The sequence below is a fragment of the Aptenodytes patagonicus genome, chromosome 2, assembly GCF_965638725.1.
Source record: "Aptenodytes patagonicus chromosome 2, bAptPat1.pri.cur, whole genome shotgun sequence".
Taxonomy (NCBI): domain Eukaryota; kingdom Metazoa; phylum Chordata; class Aves; order Sphenisciformes; family Spheniscidae; genus Aptenodytes; species Aptenodytes patagonicus.
In genome coordinates, this window is record NC_134950.1 from 12670093 (window position 1) to 12697575 (window position 27483).

The 27483-nt window shown below is 40.0% G+C and overlaps 1 protein-coding gene across 1 annotated transcript in view; it reads right to left on the reverse strand.

Annotated features, from left to right (window-relative positions):
- FAM91A1 (family with sequence similarity 91 member A1) overlaps positions 1-22681 on the reverse strand; it is a 28703-nt gene extending 6022 nt beyond the window's left edge. Inside the window, exons 1-20 of the mRNA XM_076329137.1 lie at positions 22545-22681; positions 20549-20633; positions 19666-19817; positions 18688-18745; positions 16923-16990; positions 15576-15689; positions 13707-13797; positions 11411-11473; positions 10236-10342; positions 9408-9446; positions 9190-9302; positions 8169-8287; positions 7628-7740; positions 7339-7425; positions 6432-6564; positions 5557-5705; positions 4958-5092; positions 2684-2797; positions 1666-1738; positions 239-388 (exon numbers count right to left, since the gene is read on the reverse strand). Of these exons, the coding sequence (XP_076185252.1) occupies positions 239-388; positions 1666-1738; positions 2684-2797; positions 4958-5092; positions 5557-5705; positions 6432-6564; positions 7339-7425; positions 7628-7740; positions 8169-8287; positions 9190-9302; positions 9408-9446; positions 10236-10342; positions 11411-11473; positions 13707-13797; positions 15576-15689; positions 16923-16990; positions 18688-18745; positions 19666-19817; positions 20549-20633; positions 22545-22616 (2035 nt within the window). The 5' untranslated portion in view covers positions 22617-22681. The remainder of the gene's footprint in view (positions 1-238; positions 389-1665; positions 1739-2683; positions 2798-4957; positions 5093-5556; positions 5706-6431; positions 6565-7338; positions 7426-7627; positions 7741-8168; positions 8288-9189; positions 9303-9407; positions 9447-10235; positions 10343-11410; positions 11474-13706; positions 13798-15575; positions 15690-16922; positions 16991-18687; positions 18746-19665; positions 19818-20548; positions 20634-22544) is intronic.
- Positions 22682-27483: the final 4802 nt, after the last annotated feature.

The following is a 27483-nucleotide window of genomic DNA, read 5'->3' on the forward strand; positions in this document are numbered from 1 at the left end:
TGACTGTTCTAGTCCAGTGATTTTCAGCCTGCATTTGCTATTTTTGAGCTAGTCACAAAAAAAGAGTTAGAAGCCTACTGCCAATAGATTTACACTAAAGAAGGGTTCCTATCTGTGTTGGACAGTATTTTGTAGAGTTCCAAATCAAAGAATTGTAATCCTTTGTTCAACTTTGCTGAAGTGATTGTATACAAAATTAAGGGAACACAGCCAAAAAAGACAATTATTGGTAACTAACCTCTTCCATCAGAAGCATCGCTCAGCTTTCTATTAGCATGCCGACTTGTAGGATTCAACATAGTGACATAGCCACAAAAATGCTGCAAGTCTATTTTGTTTCTCAGTATTTTTAAAGCCGTATGAATGCCCATGTTCACACGAGAGAAGTCTAGTAGAAAACAACACATATTCCAGCTTATGTTACTAGAAGCCTCCTCCATAATAATACAGTTCATCTCTAAGCCAGGCTAAGTTTTTTATCTGGATTTTCCTCTCTTGCAATGCTCCAGGTTAATGATCACATTGGTAGATCTGGGATAACACGTAAGTGATCACAGCCTTCCCACACCAAGCACTAACTGGTATTTTATAGGACAGCAAGAGAGCTGAGGAGGAAGAAACACACAAACAGAAGATTGTGTGTTTCTTCCTCCTCGGAAGGAATCTCTCTCTCATACACAGACACATACAGACAGCAGGAACGGTAAGGTTCAGCTAGGAATCAGATGTCCAGCTCTTTCAGTGCCAGTCTTTTATGGCAAATTCAATACAAGATACGCGTTCCACATATCTGAAATTCTGAAGAATTAGAATACAGTATTAGAGGGTAACAAGGAGTTTCAACACTGAGTTGTTCATGCTCAAACAGAGATTTTGCTTTCAAGATTTTTCACCTAGCATCAAGTCAGAAGAAAACAGACATCCCAGAGAGAGCAAATATAAAAGTAGCTAATTTTGAACCTAGTAAAAACTAGATTAGGAAGTGAGCTTTACTTCTAGTTGACCCAGATTTTTCTAAGTAGCAGCTTAAATAATTTTAGATTTCGTATCTGTAAATTCACTTTTATGACAGCTCTCAGCTGGGAAGGCTATGGCCTCAACTATCCAAAGCTTATGTCCTACAGATCAAGGAGTATTTCAGAACATGTTAATTCCTGCCTTTCAAAATCAGTTGAGCCAGGCAGACTTTGAAGGAATAGGAGATTTTGCTAGCAAAGCTCTTCCTAGGGAAAAAAACTCCATAATAGTTCCTAGTGCTACTAAGATATGCTTGTTCAGTTTTGGTCTCACCTCACAGTTAGGAGATGCTGAATAGAATATACGGATCATTTATTTATGCAGTTAATAAATATGCTAGTTAATAAGGAAGTATGCACAAAGAAAGATTCAGAGGTGTTTGTGGAAGTTACTTCTTTACATCTGTGCTAGGAGAGAAGAGAGGCCAGAAAACACGTTCTAATTAGGACACAGAAGATAGAAAGGAGAAGACCATATCTCTAAGCTCAGAACAGACTTGTCAAACATTTAAATATTCTTTCAATTTTCTCATCTAAGTTGACTCATAAGTCCAAGAAAATTTTGGATTATTGCAACCTTACTGCACAAGGTAACGTGCAAGAAGTTAAATATGGTGGTGTAGAAATTACATTAAAGACAGTCAGTTACCTCCCTGCTGCTCAGCTTCATCAAATGGGAAAGGTATGTGCATTGTTTCTCCCATTCCATGCATGCCATGCCCCTGAACATCAAGAAATTAAATTAGGAACAGAAAAATATACTCATCAGCTTAGCTTAGTCCTATTTGGGCTCCCTTTTAAGGAGTACCAGTCAAGTTGATGAAACAAATAATCAGATTGAGATATTTATACATTAAAGCTCTTGCTTAGCTGAAATAAGTAATTAATAAGATACCCCACCCTTCCCCCTAAAAAGCATTTGAATAAACACAATTAAGTTAAACTTCAGTGAAGAGGAGCAATTTTTCTCTCCAATTACTGGTTATAAACGGATTTCCTAATTGCTGAGCACTTCTGGAGCAAAATGGAGTTTCCACCCCTAAGTACAAAACATTTTTGAGCAGTCAAGGCTGTCACAAGTGGGCCTCTGAGAACGTGTAATTTTATGATTTTTACAATATTAAACATCTATTTATTTGAATGATTAATCTGAGAGTTCAGCTGAACTGAAGAAACAGAAGAGGAAGACATTTTACTTTTCCCAAATAGACAAACCCACTCTATTTCTGCTGTTTGTGATAAAGAGCATGTTTTGCTCAGTTTAGTGTAAGAGCTAAATACCAAGCACTCTGAAAAAGTGCATTTCTTGAATATCACTACATACTTACAGTTACCTTATACCACTGCTGTCTAAAAAGCTTGTAGGCTCTTCACTTTCATTCCAGTTTCTTACATCCCCACTCTCATCGATCCACATCTCATTTTTAGCTAGCAAAACTGTATTATGTCTGCCCATAATACAATAATGCATAAATAATATGCATACAGTTCAAAACCCATGTCTTAACCACCACTGAATCATAGCAGCACTGGCTACAGAAGTTAAACATATTTTTCAGCTCTTGGCAAAAGTGTAGCTCTCCTACATTGTTAATCTCCTCTACCACGTAACAGCTTAACTCAAAAAATTATGCACGTTTTCATCATTTATACAGAGCACTCTGTACCTGAATTAGAACAGCAGAATGCGTTAAAGCATCATTCAACATTGTGAGCACATTTGAAGTAGGAACTACTCCTGGGTCGTGACCCCAAGATGTTATTAGTAAGCGATCATAACCCTAGAAGAGAGAAATTAAGAATATTTACAGTAGTAATGGACTATCCAAGCACATAAAGTGAGTTAGGCATTAGCATATTGTTACGGTTAGGAAGTTACCACAGGTAACTACAACTCTATAGTGTTATACTTTGTACTAAGGATCACTTATGTTCATGTTCCTGGTAAAGACAGAATTTTGCCAACCTCAAAGTTAAGATGCTATTTTGAACAGGAGGTGTCTGTCACCAATTCCACATAGTTATGTGGCCATCGCAGCAGCCTCCTAGCAAACAGGAGATGAAAATAATCCCACGTAAATTTAAAAGCAAAATATAAGCTAGATAAACTAACACCGTCAGAGAAAAAAAGATGTATCAATCCCCAAAATACCTATCCAAGGGGGAGGGACAGAAAGACAAGAACACTGACTAAGAAGTAATTTCCTAGTTTCTCTGTTTTCAAGATTGAATTCCCCTGCATTTCCGTAAGATTTCTAGAAACGTCTTGACAGTTCCTTACGAAAATGACGCTGCAGAATGGTAGCAGGAAAGAAGCATTCACATATGCATGCAGAAGGAAAAAGCTCCAGTAAGTTTGTGATAGTGCAGAATGTGATATCATTTAGTACAAGAAAGCCTGACCTATCAGCACGCTGAGATTCAAACAGTATTGAAGTTTTCCAAGGCCACCACACTGAATGCTTTTCACTAATAAAAGTGCACAATCCATACATTTACTGGTAGTTTAAGCTAATGACAGACTAAGGTTTGAATCAAGCTCATAACCAATGGCCTTACAACATGCCTTCTGTGCTAGAAGCCTTGATTCACTTAATCCTATGTTATCTTAAAGTAAGTCTTAGAAATAGAAGTATCTACAAAATTTTTGAAATCAGAAAGGGAAGGGACACACAAAAGAGGTTTGAGGAATGGAAACTACATCTACAAATCCTAGAGCCAGAGATAACTGCTGATGTAGGTACACTGAAGAATGCACATCCCTCTCTGAATGTCTCCATACCATTCTAATACGTTTAGCTCACGAATCTACTCAGAATGATGAGATGAAAACTGTAGAGGCCTCTCTGCAATTATAAATTTGAACAATATTATTTTACGAACTCCATTGTGAGCAGCAAGACCCAAACACTGCTAAGCGTCTGCAGCATTTCAAATCAAAGATACAATGATCTTTGGTTCAGGCAAGTTTAGAAGTTGCCACGGCCACTTCCACCTAGGTTTGCCTAGTATACAGAATACCTAACAGTACTCCTTTGTGGCACATTTGTCCTTATTAGCATCTCAGAGACAGAATGGGAGAAGGCAGCATCTGAACCCTTCCAGGCATGAATTGATCACCTGCACTGTTTTGTGGGACTCCTTGCCAAAGCACTGTATGGATGCTAGTAAGTTAGGCTGGAAGGAATTTGGAAGAGCAACTGATCACTGCAGAGACAAGAATTCTAGTCACAACCTTTATATACACAAAATCACATACAGCTCAGGAAGTTCCAGACCAGCACATGGGGAAGGCTGGAAAGGTCTTAAGAGGAAGTATTACATATTGTGCTTATTCTTCCTACTTCCAGCAACTGCTAGAGACAGGCTACCAGGCTAGGAAGACTTTTTGTCCAACCTATAGTGCAACTTTTCTTAAATTATTCTGTCATTTAAACTGCACGGAGAATTACAGCCTAGAATTTCAAAGTCTCCATCACAGATTTCTACAGCGGACAAACTGGAAGTGATCATCTTAGCCATCTTATAAACCAGGAAAAGTTGAATGTAGAGGTGTCCTTCCTTATACGATACTAGAATGAGCACAATATACTATGTCTCTATCCTTTGATATAGCTCTTCTACATCTTTATAACACACTCTAGGGATGGGCTTACAAACCTATATTCACAATGACTGCAGTACCACATTTTACACTAAAATTGAAAGGGGTGGTGTCAGATACACTGGATTCACATTGTGACAAGAGAGACATAAGTAGGATTCCTTTTTCAGGACCTAGAAAGAAAACAAACCAAGATTCTACATAAAACTTGCTTCTAGAAAAGGTACATCATCGACAATGAATTATACCTGACTTCAACTGTTATCCCTGAACAGTGTACAGCATATCTTTGAAACGTTTGGATAAGGGAAGGAAAATAAATCCATGCATATGCTACCTGAAAAATGTCTGGAAGTTTTCGAAGACGTGTTCCTTTAGAGAGCAACAGAGAGGGTGGTCCTTGTCCAGTTATATGGTAAATATACAGTTTGAACCAAACTGAACTGACTTCTGGTATCGCAGGTCCAATATGCTGAAAGGATTATTCAAGAAATTAGAAAGAACCTAATACTGCAATCATTATACATACAGATATCATTTAAGAATCAACAGTCTTAAAGAAATATAAATCTAGTTTTGCAGCACAGGAGTTCTGTGATATTATATATCACAGATATATATATCTACTGATGATATTCTAGGTACTTAGTCCGGTATTGCAAGACTCTACAGAAAGGTGATAGTAAGGTATTTTCTATGAATATAAATTCAAGAACAAAACGAACAGATAAATTGTTAATAAATTAAACAATTTACTAAGTATTCACATTTTTCCTCACTAAACACTTTTTTTTTTAGATGAATTGCAATACTATTCTACATGCTAATAATTGAGTCTTTTTAAAAGAGACATCTAACAGATGTATCCAAAACAAAGCTATTAAGAAGATATTATATTACTAGATACCAGGGGGAAAACCCCCAGTATTTTTTCACCTGGGGTGTACAGCTGCTAATAGGTCGAATTTCATTGGTGAGTGGTGCCATGGAAACCAGCAAAGTATAATTTTTGTTGAGAACTCTACTGCAGGTAGCTGGATCCAAGCCGAGCAAACTCTCACATCGTAAGAGGTCCAAGGGAAACCCTATGTTGAAAATGTAAGATTCTTAAATTATCACTTGAGATAGAACATACAACCCAAAATATTATTTCAGATTTTCCATTCTCCCCTGCTAAGCCATAAATACAGTATTTTCCACAACTAAGCTTTAAATTATTGGGGTGAATTTGAATAAATCTGTACATAATTTTAGCACTACAGCTTGTTCCTCACCAACTAAGTGATCCCCGGAAATAAGCATAAACAGAGATACTGAGGAAGTTAGGTACGATTTTAAAATAAATAAGTAAGTAAATCTACCCCCATTAGAAGAAGAATACACTCCCTTTCATGACTTGAAAAATCTTTCTTTGACAGAACAACTCTGTCTGAAAAAATAATGACTCTTTTATTGTGGCTTTCAGAAGCACGTGATTTGAAACCAATCTCTTCTGCAAGTTGAGCTTGCCTTGCCATCATTATAGAATCATAGAATCATTTAGGTTGGAAAAGACCTTTAAGACCATTATGCCTTTAATCTGTTTCTTTGGATGTTAAGTCCAAGCCTTGGCAACCAAATCTGTCATTCAACAGGCAAATCCAGTAATGCAGGCTCAAAGGATGCTGAAAAAGTGATGTTTTGGCTTAAAAATATTTTTAAACAACTAGGATACAGATTGTTTTCTGAAATAGCAGCTTAATCAGAAAGCTGAGTCCATGCCAGATAAGTAAACAAACTTAGAAGGATTTCCTCAAAAGTGTTCACAGTACCGTTATTTGGTTGATCAGGCTGTACAGCTTGTGCCCCTAGGTCTTTATTATGCCGCAAAAACAGTATTGTGTTTCTCAGTGTAAGTGCATGATCAAAGTACCGTTGTGCTTCCCCTTCACCTGTGCTTTGAACCTACACAAGAAGCAAAATAAAATGCATACAAGTGGCATGTTGTTTCCACAAGCATCAATTACACAAAAAGAAAGATTAACAAATTAGCATTTTAAAGCTTTGTAATTGAGTAACAACCCTGCAGCTTCTATGCAAAGGTGATTTACAGCTACTATTAAATGAAAAATGAGTCTTGGCCATGCTAGTCAAACGGCCAAAAAGTACACAAAGACAACATCTATAAGTCAGAACTACAACTCAGTCTTTACGTAAAAGTATTTAAATGTCCAGTCATCCTGACTGGTATAAAAGCATACAGCAATTAACAGCAGTTCTCCTACATAATTCTACAGTTGTCCTTCTAGAATTATCTTTAAAAGGTAGATAGGTTAAACATTCCAGCACATAATGGTCAAATTTTCCTACAAAAATGATGTGCAGACTTTCAGAAATATTAACACCTTACTGAAAAGGAAGTGATTTCCATTGAACAAGCCCTAGCGCAGGTGTGTGTACACACAGACTCAGGCAAATGTAGTTCATGAACTCACTTTGCTCACCCGACTCATCACATTCATATACATGCATGGTGTGTCCCTGAAAGTCACTAGAGGTATAAATGCTGTAAATAAGAAACATTTTAACTGAACCACTTAGGTTGAGTATGATAAGGTGTTTGTTCTTATCGTTGTATTGTTAAATAAGCAGTTTTACACAATGAAAATACTGGGGGTTTTTGGCCCCTTTACACTTCAAGTGCTGAAAAAGCATTTGGTCAAATATGTAACAGATTACCTTTTCCAGCTCCACCAAGAAGCTGTCAAGACTCTCATCTGACAGTTTTCCTACTTCAAACATAGTGACTGCATGACTTTTCAAGTTCTGGAACAACAAAACAAAACTGTTTTAATTCTTTGAGAATAGAATGGGCAAGCAGAAGTTTTATTAAGCAAAAGCATTTCTTAACAACAAACGATAAAGAAGTTTTTTTAAAATAATCACACTTGTATTATACTGAAGTCAAAGTATTTTACAGCTCTACATATTTATTCTTTGCATAATACATTGAACAATTTTGACATACTGGTGAAAGATTTCCCATCATTAAAAAGGCAGTGAGAGTAGAATCAAACAGGAAGGCAATACGCTTTGTGTGTCCACTAGACAGATTCAGGCTGCTCACACTGGCTGTTTCAGCTAATAGAGAACAAAAAGAAAACATACGATCACATTTGTTTTATTTAAAAATAAAATCATCAAGTTTAAGTCAAAAGCTATTTAAAAAAAAAACCAAACCAAAACCAAACATTAGTTATTGCCATACTGAATAGAACAGGATTCCCGTATCACTACTAAACTACTGATTGACTTAATTCAGAAATTGGTATCTTTGCATCAATTGATAGCCATAATGCAGATTACCCAAATAGTTTTTTTCTGAAAATGAGGCTGAATAACTTTAAACCAAGAAGTAGACACCACCTCCCCCACTGTATATTCCATATGAAGAAAGGATCTACACAATCTTTGTTTCACTTGTTTCTAGACCCCTTTACAGCCTATGGCACTCAAGAAATATAAAAACAATTGATCCTAATGTATTAAAATTTACTTTTAGTGCTAACCTGGATCATCTTGACTGTTGGTATCTGTATCTGTGGCTGATGACCCAGCTTCCTGTATAGGACTTCTGTTTTCCCCACTGTCCCATGAAAGCAGCATCTTTTGAGGGTCCAAAGTACTCCTATTAATGCAAATTAAAATCCACATCTATCTGTCACTGTAGCACCAGAGAAGTATCTCTGCCTTCCAGTATGCATAGGCATACCCAATACATGCCTTTCAATACTTCTAAGCGCAAAACCAGTCAAGCTTGATGTCCCTCAGAGTCCTAATTAGCTTCAGCAGAAAAGTTTGTTTGGGGTTTTGAAATACCAGTTTTTGAAAAAGAGATCTGAAAAATCAAGCCACCATCGCTGAAGAAGAATCCAACAGAAAAAAATCTAATTCACTTCGTTCTCACAGTCCAAATCAGCATTAAAGAAAACTCAGGCATAGCGGCCATTTTAAATGGCTTAATAGAAATCGAACTAAAAGTGCTGGACAAGTCTTAATTAATGCAACTTGGCACTCCAACTTGGAGAACCCTCTGTTGACTGGTATTAACATCACTTTCCCAGGATTTGATACAGATACACATATATGCGAGAGTGCCAATGACAGAACTGCAATGGTACCTGACAGCAAGCAAGCAAACTTTATGTACGTATTCACTGACAGAAGTGCCAAGAGGCATTGTCGCTGTACTAGCATAGTAACAGCTGTTATTTCTGGCCCCAGCAGTTTAAAGCAAATGTACACTTACCTGCTTCAAAAATTAGCAACTAGGCATTTAAAGGTCAAAAAGCCAGCACTAAATAACAGCAATAAAAGTAGTACATTGAACTTACAGGGTAAATTACCACCCCTTATCCTCAGATTAAAAAGGAGATCAAGTACTCTAGCCATTATATACATTAGAAAGCCAAGTGAGATTAGTTGTTGCAGAAGTCCAAGAAAGCAACCAATAGCTTTACAATCAGATTTTGGTTCTAGCTTTCTCTTCAATGAGAAAAATAAGCCTTGTGAAAGAATGGAAACACTTACTTCAGTCTGTTTACCGAAGGAACATTCTTCCATGATGGATGAAGATTATCCAGGTTTATTACTTGGCCTTTCTTATGAGCAAAGCCTAACCGACAATACATGGACACAGCATTCTGAAGAAATACACATACACATAATAAGGAACTGCTCTATGAAACCAGGTTGCAAGATAGTGAACTTTCCACATCAAGTTCAACAGATGCATTATACACACATACCTTTACTAAAGATAAGTCAATCTCTAGGACGTTTGCAAGCTAGAAAGAAAGAAAGAAGAATCAATAATACAGTATTAACAATGCAGGGTAATTCACCATCTGTGGGCTTCGGTATCTTTTTGTTGGTTTTCTTTATTTTTAAACCCAGCCTGTACTGCTAGGAGCAATTTTGCCTTCATCAAAAGTGATGAAAAAAAGAGGATGAAGTCTCATAATTGTCCCACTTGAAAGCATGCAAAAGAAATACAAGGTTATCTTCCACTGTGTAATTTCTAGGTTAATCATGTATCAGAAGACACACAAAGAGGAAAACAAATCCTGAATATATTTAATGGGTATTTTTCAGGTGCTTATTCACCAAATTTTGAGAATAAGACCTTATGAAAACATTTCTTGTATTAAAATTATAAATACTTATGCAAGTTACATTTCTACTTTAAGCCAACACCCTGCATATTTTCACTGCCAAAGAAAAAAAATTATTTTACTTTTTCTATTTCACACTAGCAAAACAGAACCAATCTCATTAGGACAGTGGGAAAACAGACTCTGTTCCAGTTCTAGCTCATATAAAATAGTCTACATTAGTCACCCCTGTATAAATTCATTCTAGCTGATGGAATTGTTTCACTGAATTGAAGTCACTCCTTCAAGGCTATAAAAGTTACATTCAAGATTAAAGAAACAGGTTGGATCTTAAGCCTGGCAATACCTCTAAATAAAATCACTTGATATCGATCCATATCTCTGCCTTAAGTATTTTCAGCAGTGTGCTTTGGGCCCTTTCAAGTTTTCCTATCTGCCTGACACAGGGTAAGTTTTACTTACCTCTGCCACATTAGTGTGTTCATCTATTGAAACAAATATCTTGTACAGGAGTGTTTCAAAGTAATCGCCTTGCACTCTGTTCATCACAAAACCTTCAAGTGGTGGCACTGAAAAGAAGAATTACTTGCAAAATTACAATTTGGTAACTTTATTAAACAAACTGCATAAAAACAGAAAAATAAATTTACACTTATTTAGTTTTCACGGTACCTGTAATTTTGAGGATTTCCCAGTCACAAAGAATAAAAGTCTAAAGATAGTATACATGGTATTTAAAATTCTCCCACTCTTAAGAAAAGTAATGGTTATCAACGTGTTTTCTTATAAAAACTAAAGCCACTCTACCTCGCATCATAGCCTTGCAGTCTCCAGCTCATCCACTACGGATAATTTCCAGTCACCCAGCCCATAGAGTGATTTTGTAATGTGGATGGAGATTAAATCATGGCTCTGATTGGAGTGGGACAGAAAATACTGACATACTCCAGAGCTGAGACTCCCAAAGCTGTTATTTAAGCAGTAAGTCTCTTGTATTTAGAGGACTTTCACTTAACTGAACTCTACTACAGCAATGACAGGTCCTTCTGCATGGCCAGGTTCCAAACGATTTATGTCTTTGCAGATTACACTGAATTCGGAAACCCCTGAGACCTAGCATAACATAATGAGTTGTTCAAAGGGCAGCCATATGCTGTGCTAGTTTAAGCTCCTACGTAGTCCCCAGACTCAGTGCATGACTATAATTGAGGTGACAAGACCATGAAGGATGGAACCGGTATCTATTAAAAAGTTGCATCTGTCTAGAAAATAGGAGTCAAAAAACCATGCCCTTTTGGCAAGGCAACTACGTTTCTCTATGCTCTTCTTCCTTTTCATTACAGACATATAGGAGGGTACTTATTAATTCATGCCATGAATCTTTAAAAGAATCTCATCTTACCTAAATAGGTATACAAAATAACCTAAGAATTCAAGGATTTATATAAACTATATACAATAAAACCAATGTCTTAATAGGGTTGAAAACATTCAGTCAGGAAAAATTTTCATAGCTCAAATGTTTTGTTTAAGCAAACTCATGTACACAGACAAGCAGCTTCCAAGACAGACAACTACAAGATAACTGAAATGAATCCAAGAAAACATAGGTATAATACCATTAAATATTTACTTACCTGCTATACAGCTGTCATCGGATATTGGTACATCAAGGTAAATAAATCCTTTGTTATACAAACCTTTATAAATAAAAGCACATCATTTTAGAAAAAGCATTTTCCAGAGTCCTAATGATACAAAGTAGACTTCCTCATCAGTCAATTCAGAATTTAAAGTAACTTTTCCTAATAGCCTCTGCAGTAGAACATTACTTTGCAATGCATGGATCAATAAACCACATGTAATATTAAACAGGTGTCACCCTAAAATAGAGCTCTTTACTTGCAGTCTGATGCAGTACACTTGGAGCTCTACAAGTACTTTCAGGACAACCGAGCACAGTAGAATGACCACAGATTGAAGTAGCTACATTTGACAAAGATGAGCGTGTCCCCGCCTAAATGTTAACTTAGTTTTCACCATCATCACTGTACTGTCAAGAAGGGGGTTTTTTTATCCTGAATTAGTTTTGTCAGTTGAGGATGCTGGCTACATTTTGGTCCTGCCCTAACTCAGGCTGGAACTCACACACTTTGTAGCAAGGATACAAACTAAATCACATCAGTTCTGATGGTCCTCACAGGTCCTTCCCACACATCTTCACTGAAAGTCTTTTTTACACAAGTGTAAAAATAAGTTCTGGGGCACTTCAACGCAAGATGTCAGCAAAACTGCAGCAGATACAGAGGGACACTGCATACAATAAGGACAATAATATGGTAGATTTTAAATGACACTTTCCCCACGAGACTGATTTGAGCACTGAGCATCTCAACTGAGTTCTGCAGAGTAGATAAGCCAGGGAGAAGTTTTTAAGGAAGGGCAAAACATTTCAGCATGGTTATCTTTAGAGTATAAGGTTTGTAACAGCTGTGCTCTAATAGTAAAGCATAAAGCTAAATCACACAGTATAAAATAAGCCCAATTTATTGTCAGTGGTTCCTTTGATGTTACCCAAGATCACTCCATCTACATCATATTCATTACAGCTGGGAGGAAGTGTGCTAACAACCCTCAGGTGAAGTGATATTAAACACATGAAGGAAAATTGTCAGGATGTTTCACACACACACAGAGCTCAGTCCAGCTATAGTGTGTATATATAGGTATATATCTATCTATAGTAAAATTACTACCCTCAATCAGATCTTAAATAAAATGCCTGCAGTACAGCAACCACTAACCTGAATTCATGCTGATACAACTGCTGTTCAGCATGGGCAGTGACACATACTCAGCTATGCAAACTGATGTGTATCAACAAACCAGCTTTAATGGATCAGGACGACATTATGAGCCATCAACATGCTAAGGGTGCTTTTCACTGTCTCTCCTTCAGATTCAGCTCTCATGGTTGATACATTCTTACTTACTGTACCTGAAATGTACTGATGGCATAGTTTGGACTAAACAGTCCTCTTTCTCCATAAAATCCCAGACCATTATATTAATCATCTGTACATTCTTTTTCTACCCATAAGTTAGGGTAGAAAGGTACATTAGATCCTTCTAAACCTACTAAACTTGAGCTATAACCCTCTCCACAAGCAACACCAGGCCATGTACAGAGAAAGATCATTAAGTGTTTTCTGAATTCAAATTTTCTTAAGCCCTATACTGTTTTAGATCTACTCCAGAGCTTGAATTTCACCTACCTCACTTCTGTTTTTATTGTTTTGTTCTGCTTCAGTAACAGGCAGTGGAATTCTGCCTCAATTTCTTAACAAAAGTACAGTGCAGATTTGATTGTTTATAGTAAACCAAGCATTTACAGACTGACTTCTCAAGGAGGAGTTTGTCAGTGAATTTGTACTCCCTTGACTAGTATGATTTGTCTGTATCTAATACTTGTTATGCTGAAACGAGGAGACACGTGCACACCATTTTTTAGTAACAGTTGCAGACCTTTGACAAACAAGACAGCCTCTTAGATTTAGGCCCAATTTTCATGGTGTTCAAACAGTACAAAATTACAAAAACTCTTCTTTGAAAAGCAAGGATTGAAATTTTACCACCCAGGATTACTGACTGACACTTTTAATTTTAGTTTCTCTTGTCCTCATCTACCTCCCCACAATCTTTACTGACAGTTTCTAATGAAAGAATTTGTTGAATCAAACAGTAACAGAGCAACAGCTGCCAATGGCTCACTGTTAAACCATTTACAAGATCCAGACTGCAGTCTGTACAAGCTCGAGTGTTTTCCTCCAACTCCTCTTATGCTTCAGCTGTCTACATCCCCTTTTATTCCTACTCTCAAAATTTACTGAGCAAGATCTACAAACAGAAAAGGAATGTCCGTTAAACACGTACTGTGAACTACATTGAAGTCTAATGAACCAGCAAGCTGAGGACCTGAATCAATTATCTTATCAATAGCAGACTTCTCCGATGTAGTACAAATCTAGGTAAAAGAAATCATGTTAGTCTTTTGTAGAAATAAGTCTATGCAACTTATTTAATACCACTCCAAAGAATACAAAAACATTACAGCCTCAAGTCAATCATAAGTAACATAGGAAGTAATCCATGCTCTTAATAAAAATATTTGCACTGAAGAATTCACCACAGTTCCTGTTAAGTCTTAAAATTTTTTACTCTTGTCCCCGCACAAAGTTATGCATGCTCTAGGAATGGTACTTAATTGCACAGGCATTTGGCAAGTGAAGTCCACAGTGTAACAGGTTTGCTCTTTAAAACTTCCAAACCGAGTGTTCAACCACACAACCGGAACCATTCTAGAAAGATGACCATTACAATACCAAAGCAACATGCCTCAGGTTAACTACTCTGGGTTGACGGGATGTCAGAATATAAGTAGCCACTGCCCAAGATATTCCCAATAAATAGCCAAAAAAAGATTCCATCACTGCTTTAAACATATTACAATCTAAACAAGACTTCCAGAGCAGGTATTAAATCCAGATCAAATGACTAGCTGACTGTAAAAAGAAACAGAGAATAGAAGCAGATTTAAGTCAGCTCACAAGTTTTTCATGTGCAAACAATGAAAAAAATAAGGACACACATGGAGCAGAAACAATGACAATATATATAAAATAAAGTCCACTGACATTCTGATTCTAATAATACTGAAGGTGAAGATTCAGTCAAAACTGATCTGTCAGGGCTTAACTATGAAATTTAAGAAAACATATTTTGTTGCTTGTTCCCTACAAAGCACATCATCACACACACTAGTTATCACAGATTGGTCAACACGCCAGAGGGACGGGATGCCATCCAGAGGGACCTGGACAAGCTCGAGAAGTGGGCCTGTGTGAACCTCATGAGGTTCAACAAGGCCAAGTGCAAGGTCCTGCACCTGGGTCAGGGCAACCCCCGGTATCACTACAGGCTGGGGGATGAAGGGATTGAGAGCAGCCCTGCCAAGAAGGACTTGGGGGGACTGGTGGATGAAAAGCTGGACATGAGCCAGCAATGTGCGCTCGCAGCCCAGAAGGCCAAGCGTATCCTGGGCTGCATCAAAAGAAGCGTGGCCAGCAGGTCGAGGGAGGGCATTCTGCCCCTCTACTCTGCTCTGGTGAGACCCCACCTGGAGTACTGCGTCCAGCTCTGGAGCCCTCAGCATAAGAAAAAGACAAGGACCTGTTGGAGCAGGTCCAGAGGAGGGCCACAAAAATGATCAGGGGGATGGAACACCTCTCCTATGAAGAAAGGCTGAGAGAGTTGGGGTTGTTCAGCCTGGAGAAGAGAAGGCTTTGGGGAGACCTTATTGCAGCCTATCAGTACTTCAAGGGGGCTTCTAAAAAAGATGGCGGCAAACTTTTTAGCAGGGCCTGTTGCGACAGGACAAGGGGGAATGGCTTTCAACTAAAGGGGGGTAGATTTAGACTAGATATAAGGAAGACATTTTTTACGCTGAGGGTGGTGAAACACTGGCACAGGTTGCCCAGCGAGGTGGTGGATGCCCCATGCCTGGAAACATTCAAGGTCAGGTTGGAGGGGGCTCTGAGCAGCCTGATCTAATTGAAGATGTTCCTGCCCATGGCAGGGGGGTTGGACTAGATGCCCTTTAGAGGTCCCTTCCAAATCAAACTATTCTATGATTCTATGACACAAAACCACCTCAGCACTGTACATAGTGCAGAAGGGAAGGCGCTGTTTTCAGGGACTATGAGTATTCAACCAAAATTAGAGATGCAATCCATACTAAAATACCTTGATGTCGTCCTCAGTGATGTAGCCAGACTGCACGACCCACCAAGCTTCTATAGCAATCTCCACGGGTTTCATGGGTAACAGATCATGAGCAGTTTTCCTTCTGAAAAATTTCTGCAGTGGTACAGTCCATTTGAGATAGTAATAAAGAGCACTTCACATGTGCAGACAGCCATTTACCTTTATATAAGCTGATTTTTATATACATCCATTTTTAAGTACATTATATTCACAGACTGGATACACACTAATACTATTAGCCTTGACATTTAGTAAGAGCATATACTTGTTCAGAAAAAAAAGAGTTTCTCTCCTCCCTCAAATCATACAAAAATGGGAAGGGAAAAAACTTATTTACATCTGATATTGTCAAATCTTCACATAAACCCATATTGTATGTGTCACTAATTAAAATCCACACTATTCAAACACATTAGGATCAAGTCCAAATTTAAACTATTTATGACATTTTCTAATGTGAACAGGTAAGAAAGCACAGCAAATGAAGTATACAAATGGGGTATTTTAAAAAAAATCAGTGATCTTAAAACATTTTAGGAACATTTTATTTACTTTAAAGGACAAAGTACCCCACATTCTCAATAAGCATGATGCTAAAAAAGTACAGTGAATTTTAGTCCAAGAAAGAAAAACTAGAAGGTACTGTTTAATTATAGACCTACATAGCTCCTCTTCCATCGTATAGCCATTACTTTTTGGTTCACGCTATCAATTTCGTATTTTGGTAAGCACACTTTTGGTTGTGAAGCTACTGAAAGAGCACTTATGAGTTTCCTGAAGAAAGAAAGGAACTGTTGCAAACTAACGGGCCTACTTCTATGAGCAGTAATTACAATGTTTTCCACATGTGCTGTTCGCATGCAAGGATGCCTGTTCTGACTCATTACCATTGTCTCAGAGAAGAACATACATACTACAAAAACTTACACCTAAATGGAGGACTGTCCCAGAATACACTCTGATCTCAACTGCACCCATAGAAACATGGAATAATTCTTCCAGAACCAGTATCATTATTCCACGTTTACACTGGCCAGGAGACATCAGTTATCTGGTGCCATAGAGTAAATATAGCTCTGAAAATATACAGGGCGGGGGGGGGGGGAAAGACGTAGTACTGAACATCTTTTTCTTCAGTATACTTTGGTTTTAAATTAAAAAGCTCTTTATTAACTTCAGGAAACACAATATAATTAGCAATAGACTATGTCACATTCCATTAGCCATACTATTAAACTAACCAGATCCATGAAATTATTCCATTCTTCATTTCCTATGAAATAATGGGGTGGGAGGAAAGGGAGAGGAAGTTAAAGACAAACTTACTTTTGAAGACCTACATTGGTTCATTAGATCTATATACTGGTTTCTTCCTATACCAAGAAGTCTTAGACCTGAAAAATAAGTAAGGTTTTATTTCTCTTAATACAGGTTAAAGCTGAAGATATGTAAAACATTCTTCAAAGAATCAGACCTACTTCTATAATAATATTTTTAATTATTCTTCCTTCCCAAAATAAAAGGGTAGTTATAGGAGCTAAAATCAGTTTTAACTGAATTTGACAGAGAACCATGTGCACCTAAAACCAGAATCCATCCTCATCCATTTACTCTGTACAGGTCAAAAAAACCCCCATACCTCATATCTCTCAAGTCACAGGGTAGCAGGGAATAATCCAACCCCTTTCTCTCCTACACTCACATCAACAGGTAATAACTATGCTTCAAATTAACAGAACTAAAGTTGTACCAGATTTTGGTCAATAGTTTTTCTTCCTCCTAATAAATCCCGCACCATGCACTGGATTAGAAATCTAAACTAAGAATTAGAGCACAAAAGGCCACATAAGCCTCTAAGGAAGATGATTAAGATCTAGTTGAGTTAAACTGAATCAGAATTTAATTCTGTAATCTCTAGCCTTCAACCATTAAGGAACTATGAACAGGTACTGGAAAATTACTCAGTTTTAAAACTGAGACAGAATACGGGTTAAGTCCAACTTTCTAGTTTGACACTAGTTTTTATGATAAGATGCTAATAAAGATGTTTAACTTAATTATACCTTAGCAACTGACCTGCAGCTGCTGCAAAAATAACAGAATTGCTAGGGGGAAAAAAAAAAAAAACACAACAAAAAACAGGGAAGCCTTTCCTCTCTTCATACTCCTGAGTAACACTAGATTTCCCACAAGCATGGCACTGAATAAAAAAGTTTTTCCTGATCTGTTTTCCCAGTGTGAACATTACATAGAGGCAAATTAGTACAGTTAACTGACAATATCCTTTTAAAAACAAACAAAAAACCCAACTGTTTTCAAAATCTGCAGGCTACTCCTCACCTGACTACACACAATCCTTGAAGCGAACTATATAAATTCGTACAGAAGGTGAGGAATGAAGTCTTTAGCTATGAATAACTTCAGTGGCAAGTCTGATTAACACCCTCCCTATGCCAGCAGTTTGCATTTTCCTCTGTAAGACTTAACAGTAGGCTATTGTTCTTACTCTGTTCTCCTCCACCAGGTTCAATGTTTTTGCTTTCCTAATCTCCCCACCTCATACCCACAACAGTCTAATAGAAAGCAGGATAAAACATCTGGCACATCCAGGAGTGTCATAAAATACCAGATTCTCTTCTCTCTCTTTTCTGGTACATCATCCCTCCACCCACACTGATGCTAATTCACAGGAGTGTCAACAGTCTTTCAGTGTCTTCCCAAAGCTTTCTGCCCAACACATGCCAAAAAATGCACTAGGAAAGGACCAGCAGCTCAGCTTCCTGATGCACAATGGCCAGTAAGACTTTCCACCCAGAAGTCCAAGCAAACAGAAATGCAATACAAGCAAAGACAGAAGCTGCACAAGATTTTGCACCATGCCTATCTGTACTCAAACTAGCCCAATTCCAGTGCTGACCATACGGACAGAACTCTGTACGGAGAGCACATGCTCCTTAATATCACTATTTAAATGCTTCTACGCCTTCATTCACAGGCTTATGTTCAAGCAAACAGATGCCTGCAAAACCATTTTCAGAAGCTCCTTATTTCCCATTCATTGAAAGCAGTAACACAACTAGATAATACTTACAGTCAGCAGCAGTGAAGTTGGGTAATGAATCATAGCTTTTTTCACTGTTCATTATATCCTTAAAAAGACAAGAAAACTTAGTTGCAACAAGAAAGTTGTCGTTTCAGAGAAGCAGGTCCAAAATTCTGCCTGCTTTTTTTTTTTTAAGAACAAAATGAAATTAAAACAAATCTATTAAAGTCAGTTACCTTATAAAACTTGCCAATTACTTGATTAATCATTACACAATAAGTTAAATACATAAAAAAGACACTGCTGTTTAATGTAAGCTTTGCAAAGGAAAATGGTGATTGACAGAATAAAGATAAAAATCCTGTATGTCTTCACAAAAAAAAACCCACAAAACAACACACCACACCAGCACATGGAATTGCTAAGAGTAGTAACAGAATAAGCTAACAACTAATCCATTATGTCTGCAATCAATATACACAAAGTAAAAAAAGCACTTCTGATATCCAATGAAAATAAAAGAAGGTGGCCCAAGTGTTAACAGAAAACAGAACCATTTTTGTTCTCATAGAAAAGGATCTGCTTCAACCTTTTGAAAAAGCTTCTAATATGGTTAAGCATCCTTTTTGAAAGAGAACAAAAAAAGAAAATAACCGTTCAAATGTGCTGGTTTTTAAAAGTGGAGATTCTCTTTGTTTTATTAATCTAACAGAATGAACTATTTCTTTTACAGTTTGAAGTGAAGAGTCACAATCTCAAACATCAAAAGAGAAAGACTGGCCTCAGAGTGAGTCCCACCCCTGTTTCACATGACAAAGTCCAGCTCTTGAAAGGCTTACGGGGGCAGAAGGTAAAAAACTGCAGGTACAAGTAGTTCTCCAGAGAACTTCCTGTTTCCTTACCTGTTAGCATACCCTACCCAAAAAGTGAACAAACTACATGACACTGCCTCGTATGCGTTACAGGGCCATCACCAACACCTCTAGGGCACAAAACAACACAGTCTCGCCATAGTTTTGTACTCACCTCCATTATGCCTGTGTAATATGAAAATGGTGTTACTCTCAGACCTTTTACCATGATGTCAGACAAATGATAAGGGTACAACATGAGATGATCTCGACTGTATTTTAACAGATCCTCATAATATTTACGTTCATCTTTCTTGACATGCTTAACTACAAGGGGAGAAAAAAAAGGTTACGCTGACTTATGAAGTTCAATTTAAAAAAAAAGCGTTACAACAAAAGGATTAAAAATAGTATAATGGCAATTGACAGAAAACGAAAAACAAAATAAAGGAGTGATGCAGGGCATTCAGCATCAAAGGATTTCTACATAAGATACGAGTACTCTCAGATACAAGTACTTTAAGGATAACATTAGAATGGAGCAGATTTATTTTACAGGTTATCAGGAAGTGGCCCATTGAGACAGAACTCACACAGGCTGTAGGAAATGATCTTTTAATTAGTGAAACTATTATCTACTTTGGGAAGATGAATGGATGCAGTCAATGCAAAATAAATTTAAAGTCTGCCAACAAGTCACAGCCAATAGCTCACGTGAGTCAGGGCCACTATCTGCATCTCATCTAGTGACAGGTTTTATCTTATTAGTCAAATCCTCTCTTAACACCTCTTAATTTCTTGGAAAAGTGCAGCATAACTACAGCAGGAATTCAGTTCCACCTGCCAAGTCAGTAACCTTAAAGAGTGCTTTGCTAGAAAAGCTGCCAAACGGACTCAAAAGTCAAGACTTTTCTTGATGTTTTATCATTTAAAAGTATTTATTTTCAGGGAAGGAGGGACCTTTGAACAGGGCAAGTTCCTGCAGTTTTACAGTAAAGACAAGCTTCCATACAGAAGAATCGAGTAGCAATTAGAAGTTACTTAGCTTCTTTACTCACCTAAGTTATTCCGGTATCGTAACTGATTGCAGATGCTGTAGAGTACGACCTGCCTTTCATATTCCCTCTGAGAGTTTCCAAGACCCTTGAAAACATAAAGACCTTTTAGCTGACACACACAAAACCCCTTTTAGTTAAACCACTGCAAAGTGTCTTATGAGGAAACATATGCAGGCAGTTGTCATTACTCAGGGAGTCCCCCAGTTCAATACAGTGATAGTATCTTTAGCCTCTGTATGAGGTCAAAAGTATCTTTAGTTAAATAGGTGTCTCTACACGGGGTGCAGATTTAATAATGCAATAATCTTTAGATTTTTTATTTAGATGCAATAGTCTTTAGATTTTTTTTCCTAGTACCATTCTGATAAAAAAGGGAGCATCTAATTCTCAAATCAAAGGTTTTAAACCATCTTTTAGAAGACATGAAGCATCAAGCATTTTACCGAGCATTCAGCGTCTTGCAGCCTTGAAGAATTACCCAGAACTAGTGTAGCATAAACCAAGCATGGTGAATGACACGTGCAGCTTCAACTGCTGCACCTCAGAAGCTTATAATGCAAAAAATAAATAATGAAATAGCTCAAGTTGTAGCTTCACACAAGTAAGGCAATCAAGTGATCTTAGGTCACAAGATTAAGGCATAAGCACAGCACATTACTTGACTATCATGAAAGAAGATAAAAAGAGAACTTTGGTTGATGCTTTAAATGCCTTATTTCAAAAACTGTCCCCTCAAAATTCTTCATATTACTCTTCTACTCTGCACCTGCAACAAGCGATTTGGGTCGTCCCCCCCCTCCCAGTTCCCTCATTGATGCTTATATTAAAAAAGATCTTTCGATAAAAAGGTACTTCACTGCATATATGGGATAAACAAGTAAGTTGCACACATACTGTAGGATCAGGTATTAGAAAAGAAACACCCGATATCACAGACAGGGTCCATAATTGGTTAAATATCCAAAGAGGGATCCAAGTATTTGCTCCAAGTACAAAAACACTGAGGACTATTCTAACGCTAAAGTAAACAAAACAGTATTCCAGAAGTTACATTAAAGACAATAATGCCTTAAATACCGGTATATTTTCTATCCTGAATCATATAGCCAGTAGTATAGCACTGAGCCGGGCAGGTAAAAAGAAATCATCATTCATGCCCCTCTTACAGCTCCCAAAATCTCAAACTCAAGGAATTCAATTACTCAGGGCCTGCAGCCATTACCCATCCTCTCCATCCTTCTTCTGTGCAAGAGCAGGAAATGTTTTTCAGCATCTGCTTTCAAGCAGTGTAAGACTTTGGAGACGAGAACATCTCGACTTGACAGAATACCTCCCCTCTGCTATCAGAGGCCCATTAAATCCATCAAATCAAAGTTTCATGAGGTTTTCTTTTCCACAAGCCACTCACGGCAACATTTCCCTGGCTACTGAAACACGGGGCTGCACAAGTCTCCGATGACACCTGTCCTGGTTCAGCTCACACTATTCAGGGTTGCGTGAGGGACACCCACCTCAGCCAGTCTTGCGTCTGCACAAGCTGAGAGAGCACCCCACACACCCCCACATCTCCGTCTGCCCACAGAGACCCCAAACCACCGCTACGTCCCCCTCTCCTCACAGAGGTCCCCACGAGCACACACATATATCCCCCGCTCCTCACATACAGACCCCACACCGCCCTCATGTCCCACTCTCCCCAGAGAGACACCCCCCACGCACGCACACACACCCCCACCCCCTCTCCCCAGAGAGGGGCCGCGCACCCCATGTCCCCTCTCTTCACACGCGGACCCCACGCCCGCCCCCATATCCCCCTCTCCCCACAGCCACACACCTCCCCGCCACGCAGGCACCCCGCGGCCAGGGCCGCCTGCCTTCCCCCGGGGCAGGCAGGGCTGAGTACCCACGTCTCCCCGCACTCCGCCTGGCGCCCTCCCGCCCTCCGCTTCCACGGTCCGGGAGCTCGGCAGCCCGGACCCTGCCCGTCCGCCGGCACCTGCTTGACGCTGGCGGGCAGCCGGCCCCAGGGGTAGTTGTGGCGGATGTGGAACTCCACGTCGATGTTCATGGCGAGGAGGCCCGGCCGCGCCGCGGGGCCCCGCCGCCGGGAGGCGCTCCAGCCCGGGAGGCGCTCCAGCCCAGGGGCCGCCCTGCCTCGGCCCGCAGCCGCCCGCAGCCGCCCGCCGCCGCTTCCGCGATACGCCCCCGGAAACGCTTGCACAGGCCAGTTCCGGCGGGGCGGGGAGAGGGATGGCCGTCACCCCGGGATACGGCCGGTGGCGGGGTGGGGGTGCGGCTGCGCATGCGCGCGGCGGCAGGCGGGCCCCCCCTCAGGGGCTGCGGGCGGCGGCCTGGAGGGAGCGGGGAGCCGGCTTCCCGGCGGGTGAGCCCCGGTCGCCCGCCACCTTCCCCCGCTTCGTCGGGCGGCAGGGGAGCGCGGCGAGGTTTTTTCGGTCGGTTTTAATAAGCTGCTGTAAGCGGAGGCGAGGGCTGTGCTTCGCAGCCAGCGCGTTCAGTCGCTGCACCAGCAGCAAGCGGCAGGGGTGTCGAGGCCTTACACGCGCAGTACTGCTACGCCAGCTTTAAGACGCAGGTGCTTGTGCCTCGAAAAGGTTATCCCTCACCTTGGCTGCTTCCCCCGTACACCACCTCAACCGCCCGTGGGCTGACACTGGTTGGGAACAGATCCGAGCTTAAATACCTCTGATACCTCCTCGGTTAGTTTTAACATTAGTTTCCTAATGCGGTTCACAATACACCTGGACAAATGCTAGTAACTGCTCAAAGGAAGGGCAGGTACAGGAGCAGAAATAAGCATTTCACAAGGAATGAGCAAGATTATTTCATTTAGCAGTGGCCCTGGGCTACACCAGCTGAGTGTGTGAGGTCTGCATAGTGTGGGGACTGAAAGCTTGCAGACCTGAATACCCACAGCAGCCTGTCCTATTCATACAGGGTCTTGAGCAAGTGGATTAATACCATCAAGGAAGCTGCTTCAAATAAAATAGCAGCAAGTGCCCCTCCTTGTCTTAGGATCTAGGGTTTTGTGAGTCATTTAAAGTCTTACCAGTGTCAAAATCAGTGCCAACTATCCATGCAGAAGCATTTTCTTACTGTTTTAAGTGTCAGGGAATTACAGACAGGGGAAGGGCTCTTTATTTTTAACACTACACAACGCTTTAGTGAATGATTTGATATATGACTAGAATAAACAAAGCAAGTGAGTCCCTGATCACTTGTGCCATTTAATTTTTAAGGCTGTTATTGTGCATGCTCGGTAATAACCTTAGAGCAGTGATGACAGACCTGAAAGGGGACCAACAGCAATAGAAAGAAACTCAGTGTTCTGTTATCTTCGAGTAGGTCCCCAGAGAAATACAGACCCAGTTCTTCTTCAGCATCTGATATCTTCAGGATCCCCCTTCTGCATAATTGCAGAGACACAAAGCCTCAGCCTGCAGACGTGCCCCATGGTGCCAACACACAGAGATCCCTGCAGCTGAGGAGATGGTGAGCAGCTCACACAATCTCCAGAGTCTCAGATAAGGCCTCCCTGCTCATACCACCAGCAGGATTCAGTCCAAGAACACAGTCACAGCCTGCCAACCTGACCTTATCATTAATTCTTTTAGCCTCAGTTGTCAGGTTTCTTAGGAGCCTTTCTCTGTCACACCCTACGTTGGTTTATAAATAAACTATGAAAAGACATTAATAATAAACCCTTTTTGCCTTGCCCATTGCCACATAAACCAGATGGTACAGGTCTTTGGCTGGTACTGTTTGCTTTTGATATCAGTAATCAGACACAATTCCCAACAGGGCAGGACAATTTTTTACTTGGATGGTTCTGAGGTAAATTATTTTGTTAGTGGCACCAGCACCTGAATAATACTTTTAGTAAGACACAGATATGAGAATCCACAAACTAAAAATTCAGGTGCTCAGAATAACAGTAATGTATGCAGTATTCCTTTTCCATTATATTCCTATCGGCTGCCTCAGACTTTTCAGTGATAGCACTGGCAAAAGGGAAGAAAAAACAAGGCAATTAGAAAGAAACTGTTGACATGGGGTAGATCTTCAGAGAGGCAGAATAATTGAGCAGAGCTGTGATTAGAAGTCAATAGTGGAAGTACTTGATTTTTAACAGGATTTTAATTTATTACCGGAAAGGGTACCATACAACAAAATTGTTCTGTGTTTATTAATGGGTTTGAGAATTTGCAGACAACTGATTCAAATTCACTTTCTAAATGAAGGTCATAGATAAAACACGCTGAACTCCTGCACCTTCAACTGAAGTCATTGAACTCTGAAGTTATAATCACATTGGTTTAAATCATGTATGTAAAATACAGTGAACAGTGAGGATCAGGCCACTGATCCTTTTTTCCAAACCTTAGGATATCATTAAAACCACATCCACTCCCTCCCAGCACTGCTCCTCAGGATGGATATGTATGTGTAGGAGTTTACAGTTTCTCCAGCTGACCCTTCAGGCAGTTGCAGCAATGAGCAGATTTATCCTGGAACACTATGGCACAGAAGGCACTATGTGTAGCCTTCTCCAGTCGTTTACAACTTTCCCTGACTTGCATTAGTGCTCACAGGTAATCGGCCCTGGTTCAGATATTGCTACCCCTAGTATGAGACTCAGTAGACCTGTGCCGCTGACCATATATAATGAATATTCATTAATTTTTTTTTTTTTTTTTCTGGTTGGTACACATAGCTACTTACTTAAATGCATTCGTTTCTGGCAGGAATAATCTTCCGTTGTGAGGACAAACAAAACAAGGATTGAACATTTTAGCCTGGTGTGCATCATCCATTAGCTGCTCTCCTTCCACATTCTGTAATAAATCTCCACTTACCTTTCTTTATCCCTTACTTTTGAGATATTTTTAGACCATCTTCTTTTTGCCTTCGATGTCTCTTGCTGCTCATAACTCATTCTGTCCATTTGCCTTTCTAAATTGATTCCTGTGTTCTTGTTCTCTGTATCTACTTGCAGCCTCACTTACGGTTTATTGCCTTTTGGAGTTTCATTTTCTTAAAGAGCACTTGTTGCAGACTTATTGCTACACGTTTTTCTTACTGTACTTCCTATCTTTCCTTCCTATAGAGAAAATTTGCTTCTTGGGTTTTAATATATTTGCTTCCAGTTATTCTCAGCAGCCTTCATTCTTGAGATCACCTCAAAAGACATTACCTTTTGGTTCACTGACTTTTCAAAAGGCTGCTTTTTTCCTTATTCCAAGTCTTTTGTGCTTTTTCCTTGCAATGATTTAACTCCATGTGTCATTACCACTTTCAAACAAACTACCTTCCCCTTCTGAATTTTCAACCAGTTCCTCCTTGTTTAAAATCAGAAGTAGCAGCTTGGCTTCCTCTAGTGACTTCCTCTATTCCCTGAGACAGAAGTTGATTCCAGTGTGCTCAACAAGCTTGATGGACTGGTGGGGGCCTGCCAGTTTGCTTTCCCACTGACAGGTAGCTGAGGCATATCTAGAGAGTAATATACAGTGCTCTGAAAGAGCGAGCTGAGCTGAATCAATGCAGCTCTCCTCTGAACTGAGCACCTGCACTGAGAAGTTGTAGTGAGATCTCTTATTCGCATTCTTTCTAGTCCTGGCTGGCCTGATCAGCTGCATGCCACCTTCACCAACATGTGAAGAATATCTGCTCTCCAAGATGACTCGTCTCTTTCTCAGGAGTGATTTGTGCAGCACCCCCAAGCTGCTTTTTCAAATTGACAACTGTTGATTGGATCTCAAGACCAAATAGTTCCCAGGGAATTCTTTCCTCAGAAATAATGTTTTCTTGCATATCCAGGAATGGGACAATGAATTTTTTCAAGGACACCGACTTCCAACTGGAAACAAATTCATTGTAAATGCCTGGTTTTAGCCGAGTTTGTTGGCGGGCTGAATTGTTTATTTAGGACTTCCACTCCAGTTTTCAACCCTTTAAATTCCTCTCCAAAGTGAACATGTTGGTGAATCTTATCCCTGTTGGTGAATGTCTTGGTAAACCTGTATGAAAATCTTTTGGTCCCTGATAGTGCCTGATCAGTCTCTGGTCCACCCACTGCCCTTTTTGTCTGGTCTGGATAAATCTCCAAATACTGTTCAGAATTCTTGTGGTTGTCTTTACTTTCTGCATATTCTTGGTCTCACACAGGTTCACCAGGGATCAGCAGAGTTGAACGGGAATGCCAGGCACTGCTACCACTGTAAGAGCCATTTCACGGCTCATACCAATGCTGCAGTCAAGGTTGGTGAATCATAGAATCATAGAATCATTGAGGTTGGAAAAGACCTCTAAGATCATCGAGTCCAACCGTCAACCCAACACCACCAGCCACTAAACCATGTCCCTAAGTGCCGCATCTACACGTCTTTTAAATACCTCCAGGGATGGGGACTCAACCACTTCCCTGGGCAGCCTGTTCCAATGTTTCACCACTCTTTCAGTAAAGAAATTTTTCCTCACGTCCAATCTAAACCTCCCCTGGCGCAACTTGAGGCCATTTCCTCTCGTCCTATCGCTTGTTACTTGGGAGAAGAGACCGACACCCACCTCGCTACAACCTCCTTTCAGGTAGTTGTAGAGAGCGATGAGGTCTCCCCTCAGCCTCCTTTTCTCCAGGCTAAACAACCCCAGTTCCCTCAGCTGCTCCTCAGCAGACTTGTTCTCCAGACCCCTCACCAGCCTCGTTGCCCTTCTCTGGACACGCTCCAGCACCTCAACATCCTTCTTGTAGTGAGGGGCCCAAAACTGAACACAGTATTCGAGGTGCGGCCTCACCAGTGCCGAGTACAGGGGCACGATCACTTCCCTCCTCCTGCTGGCCACACTAGTTCTGATACAGGCCAGGGTGCCATTGGCCTTCTTGGCCGCCTGGGCACACTGCCGGCTCATGTTCAGCCGGC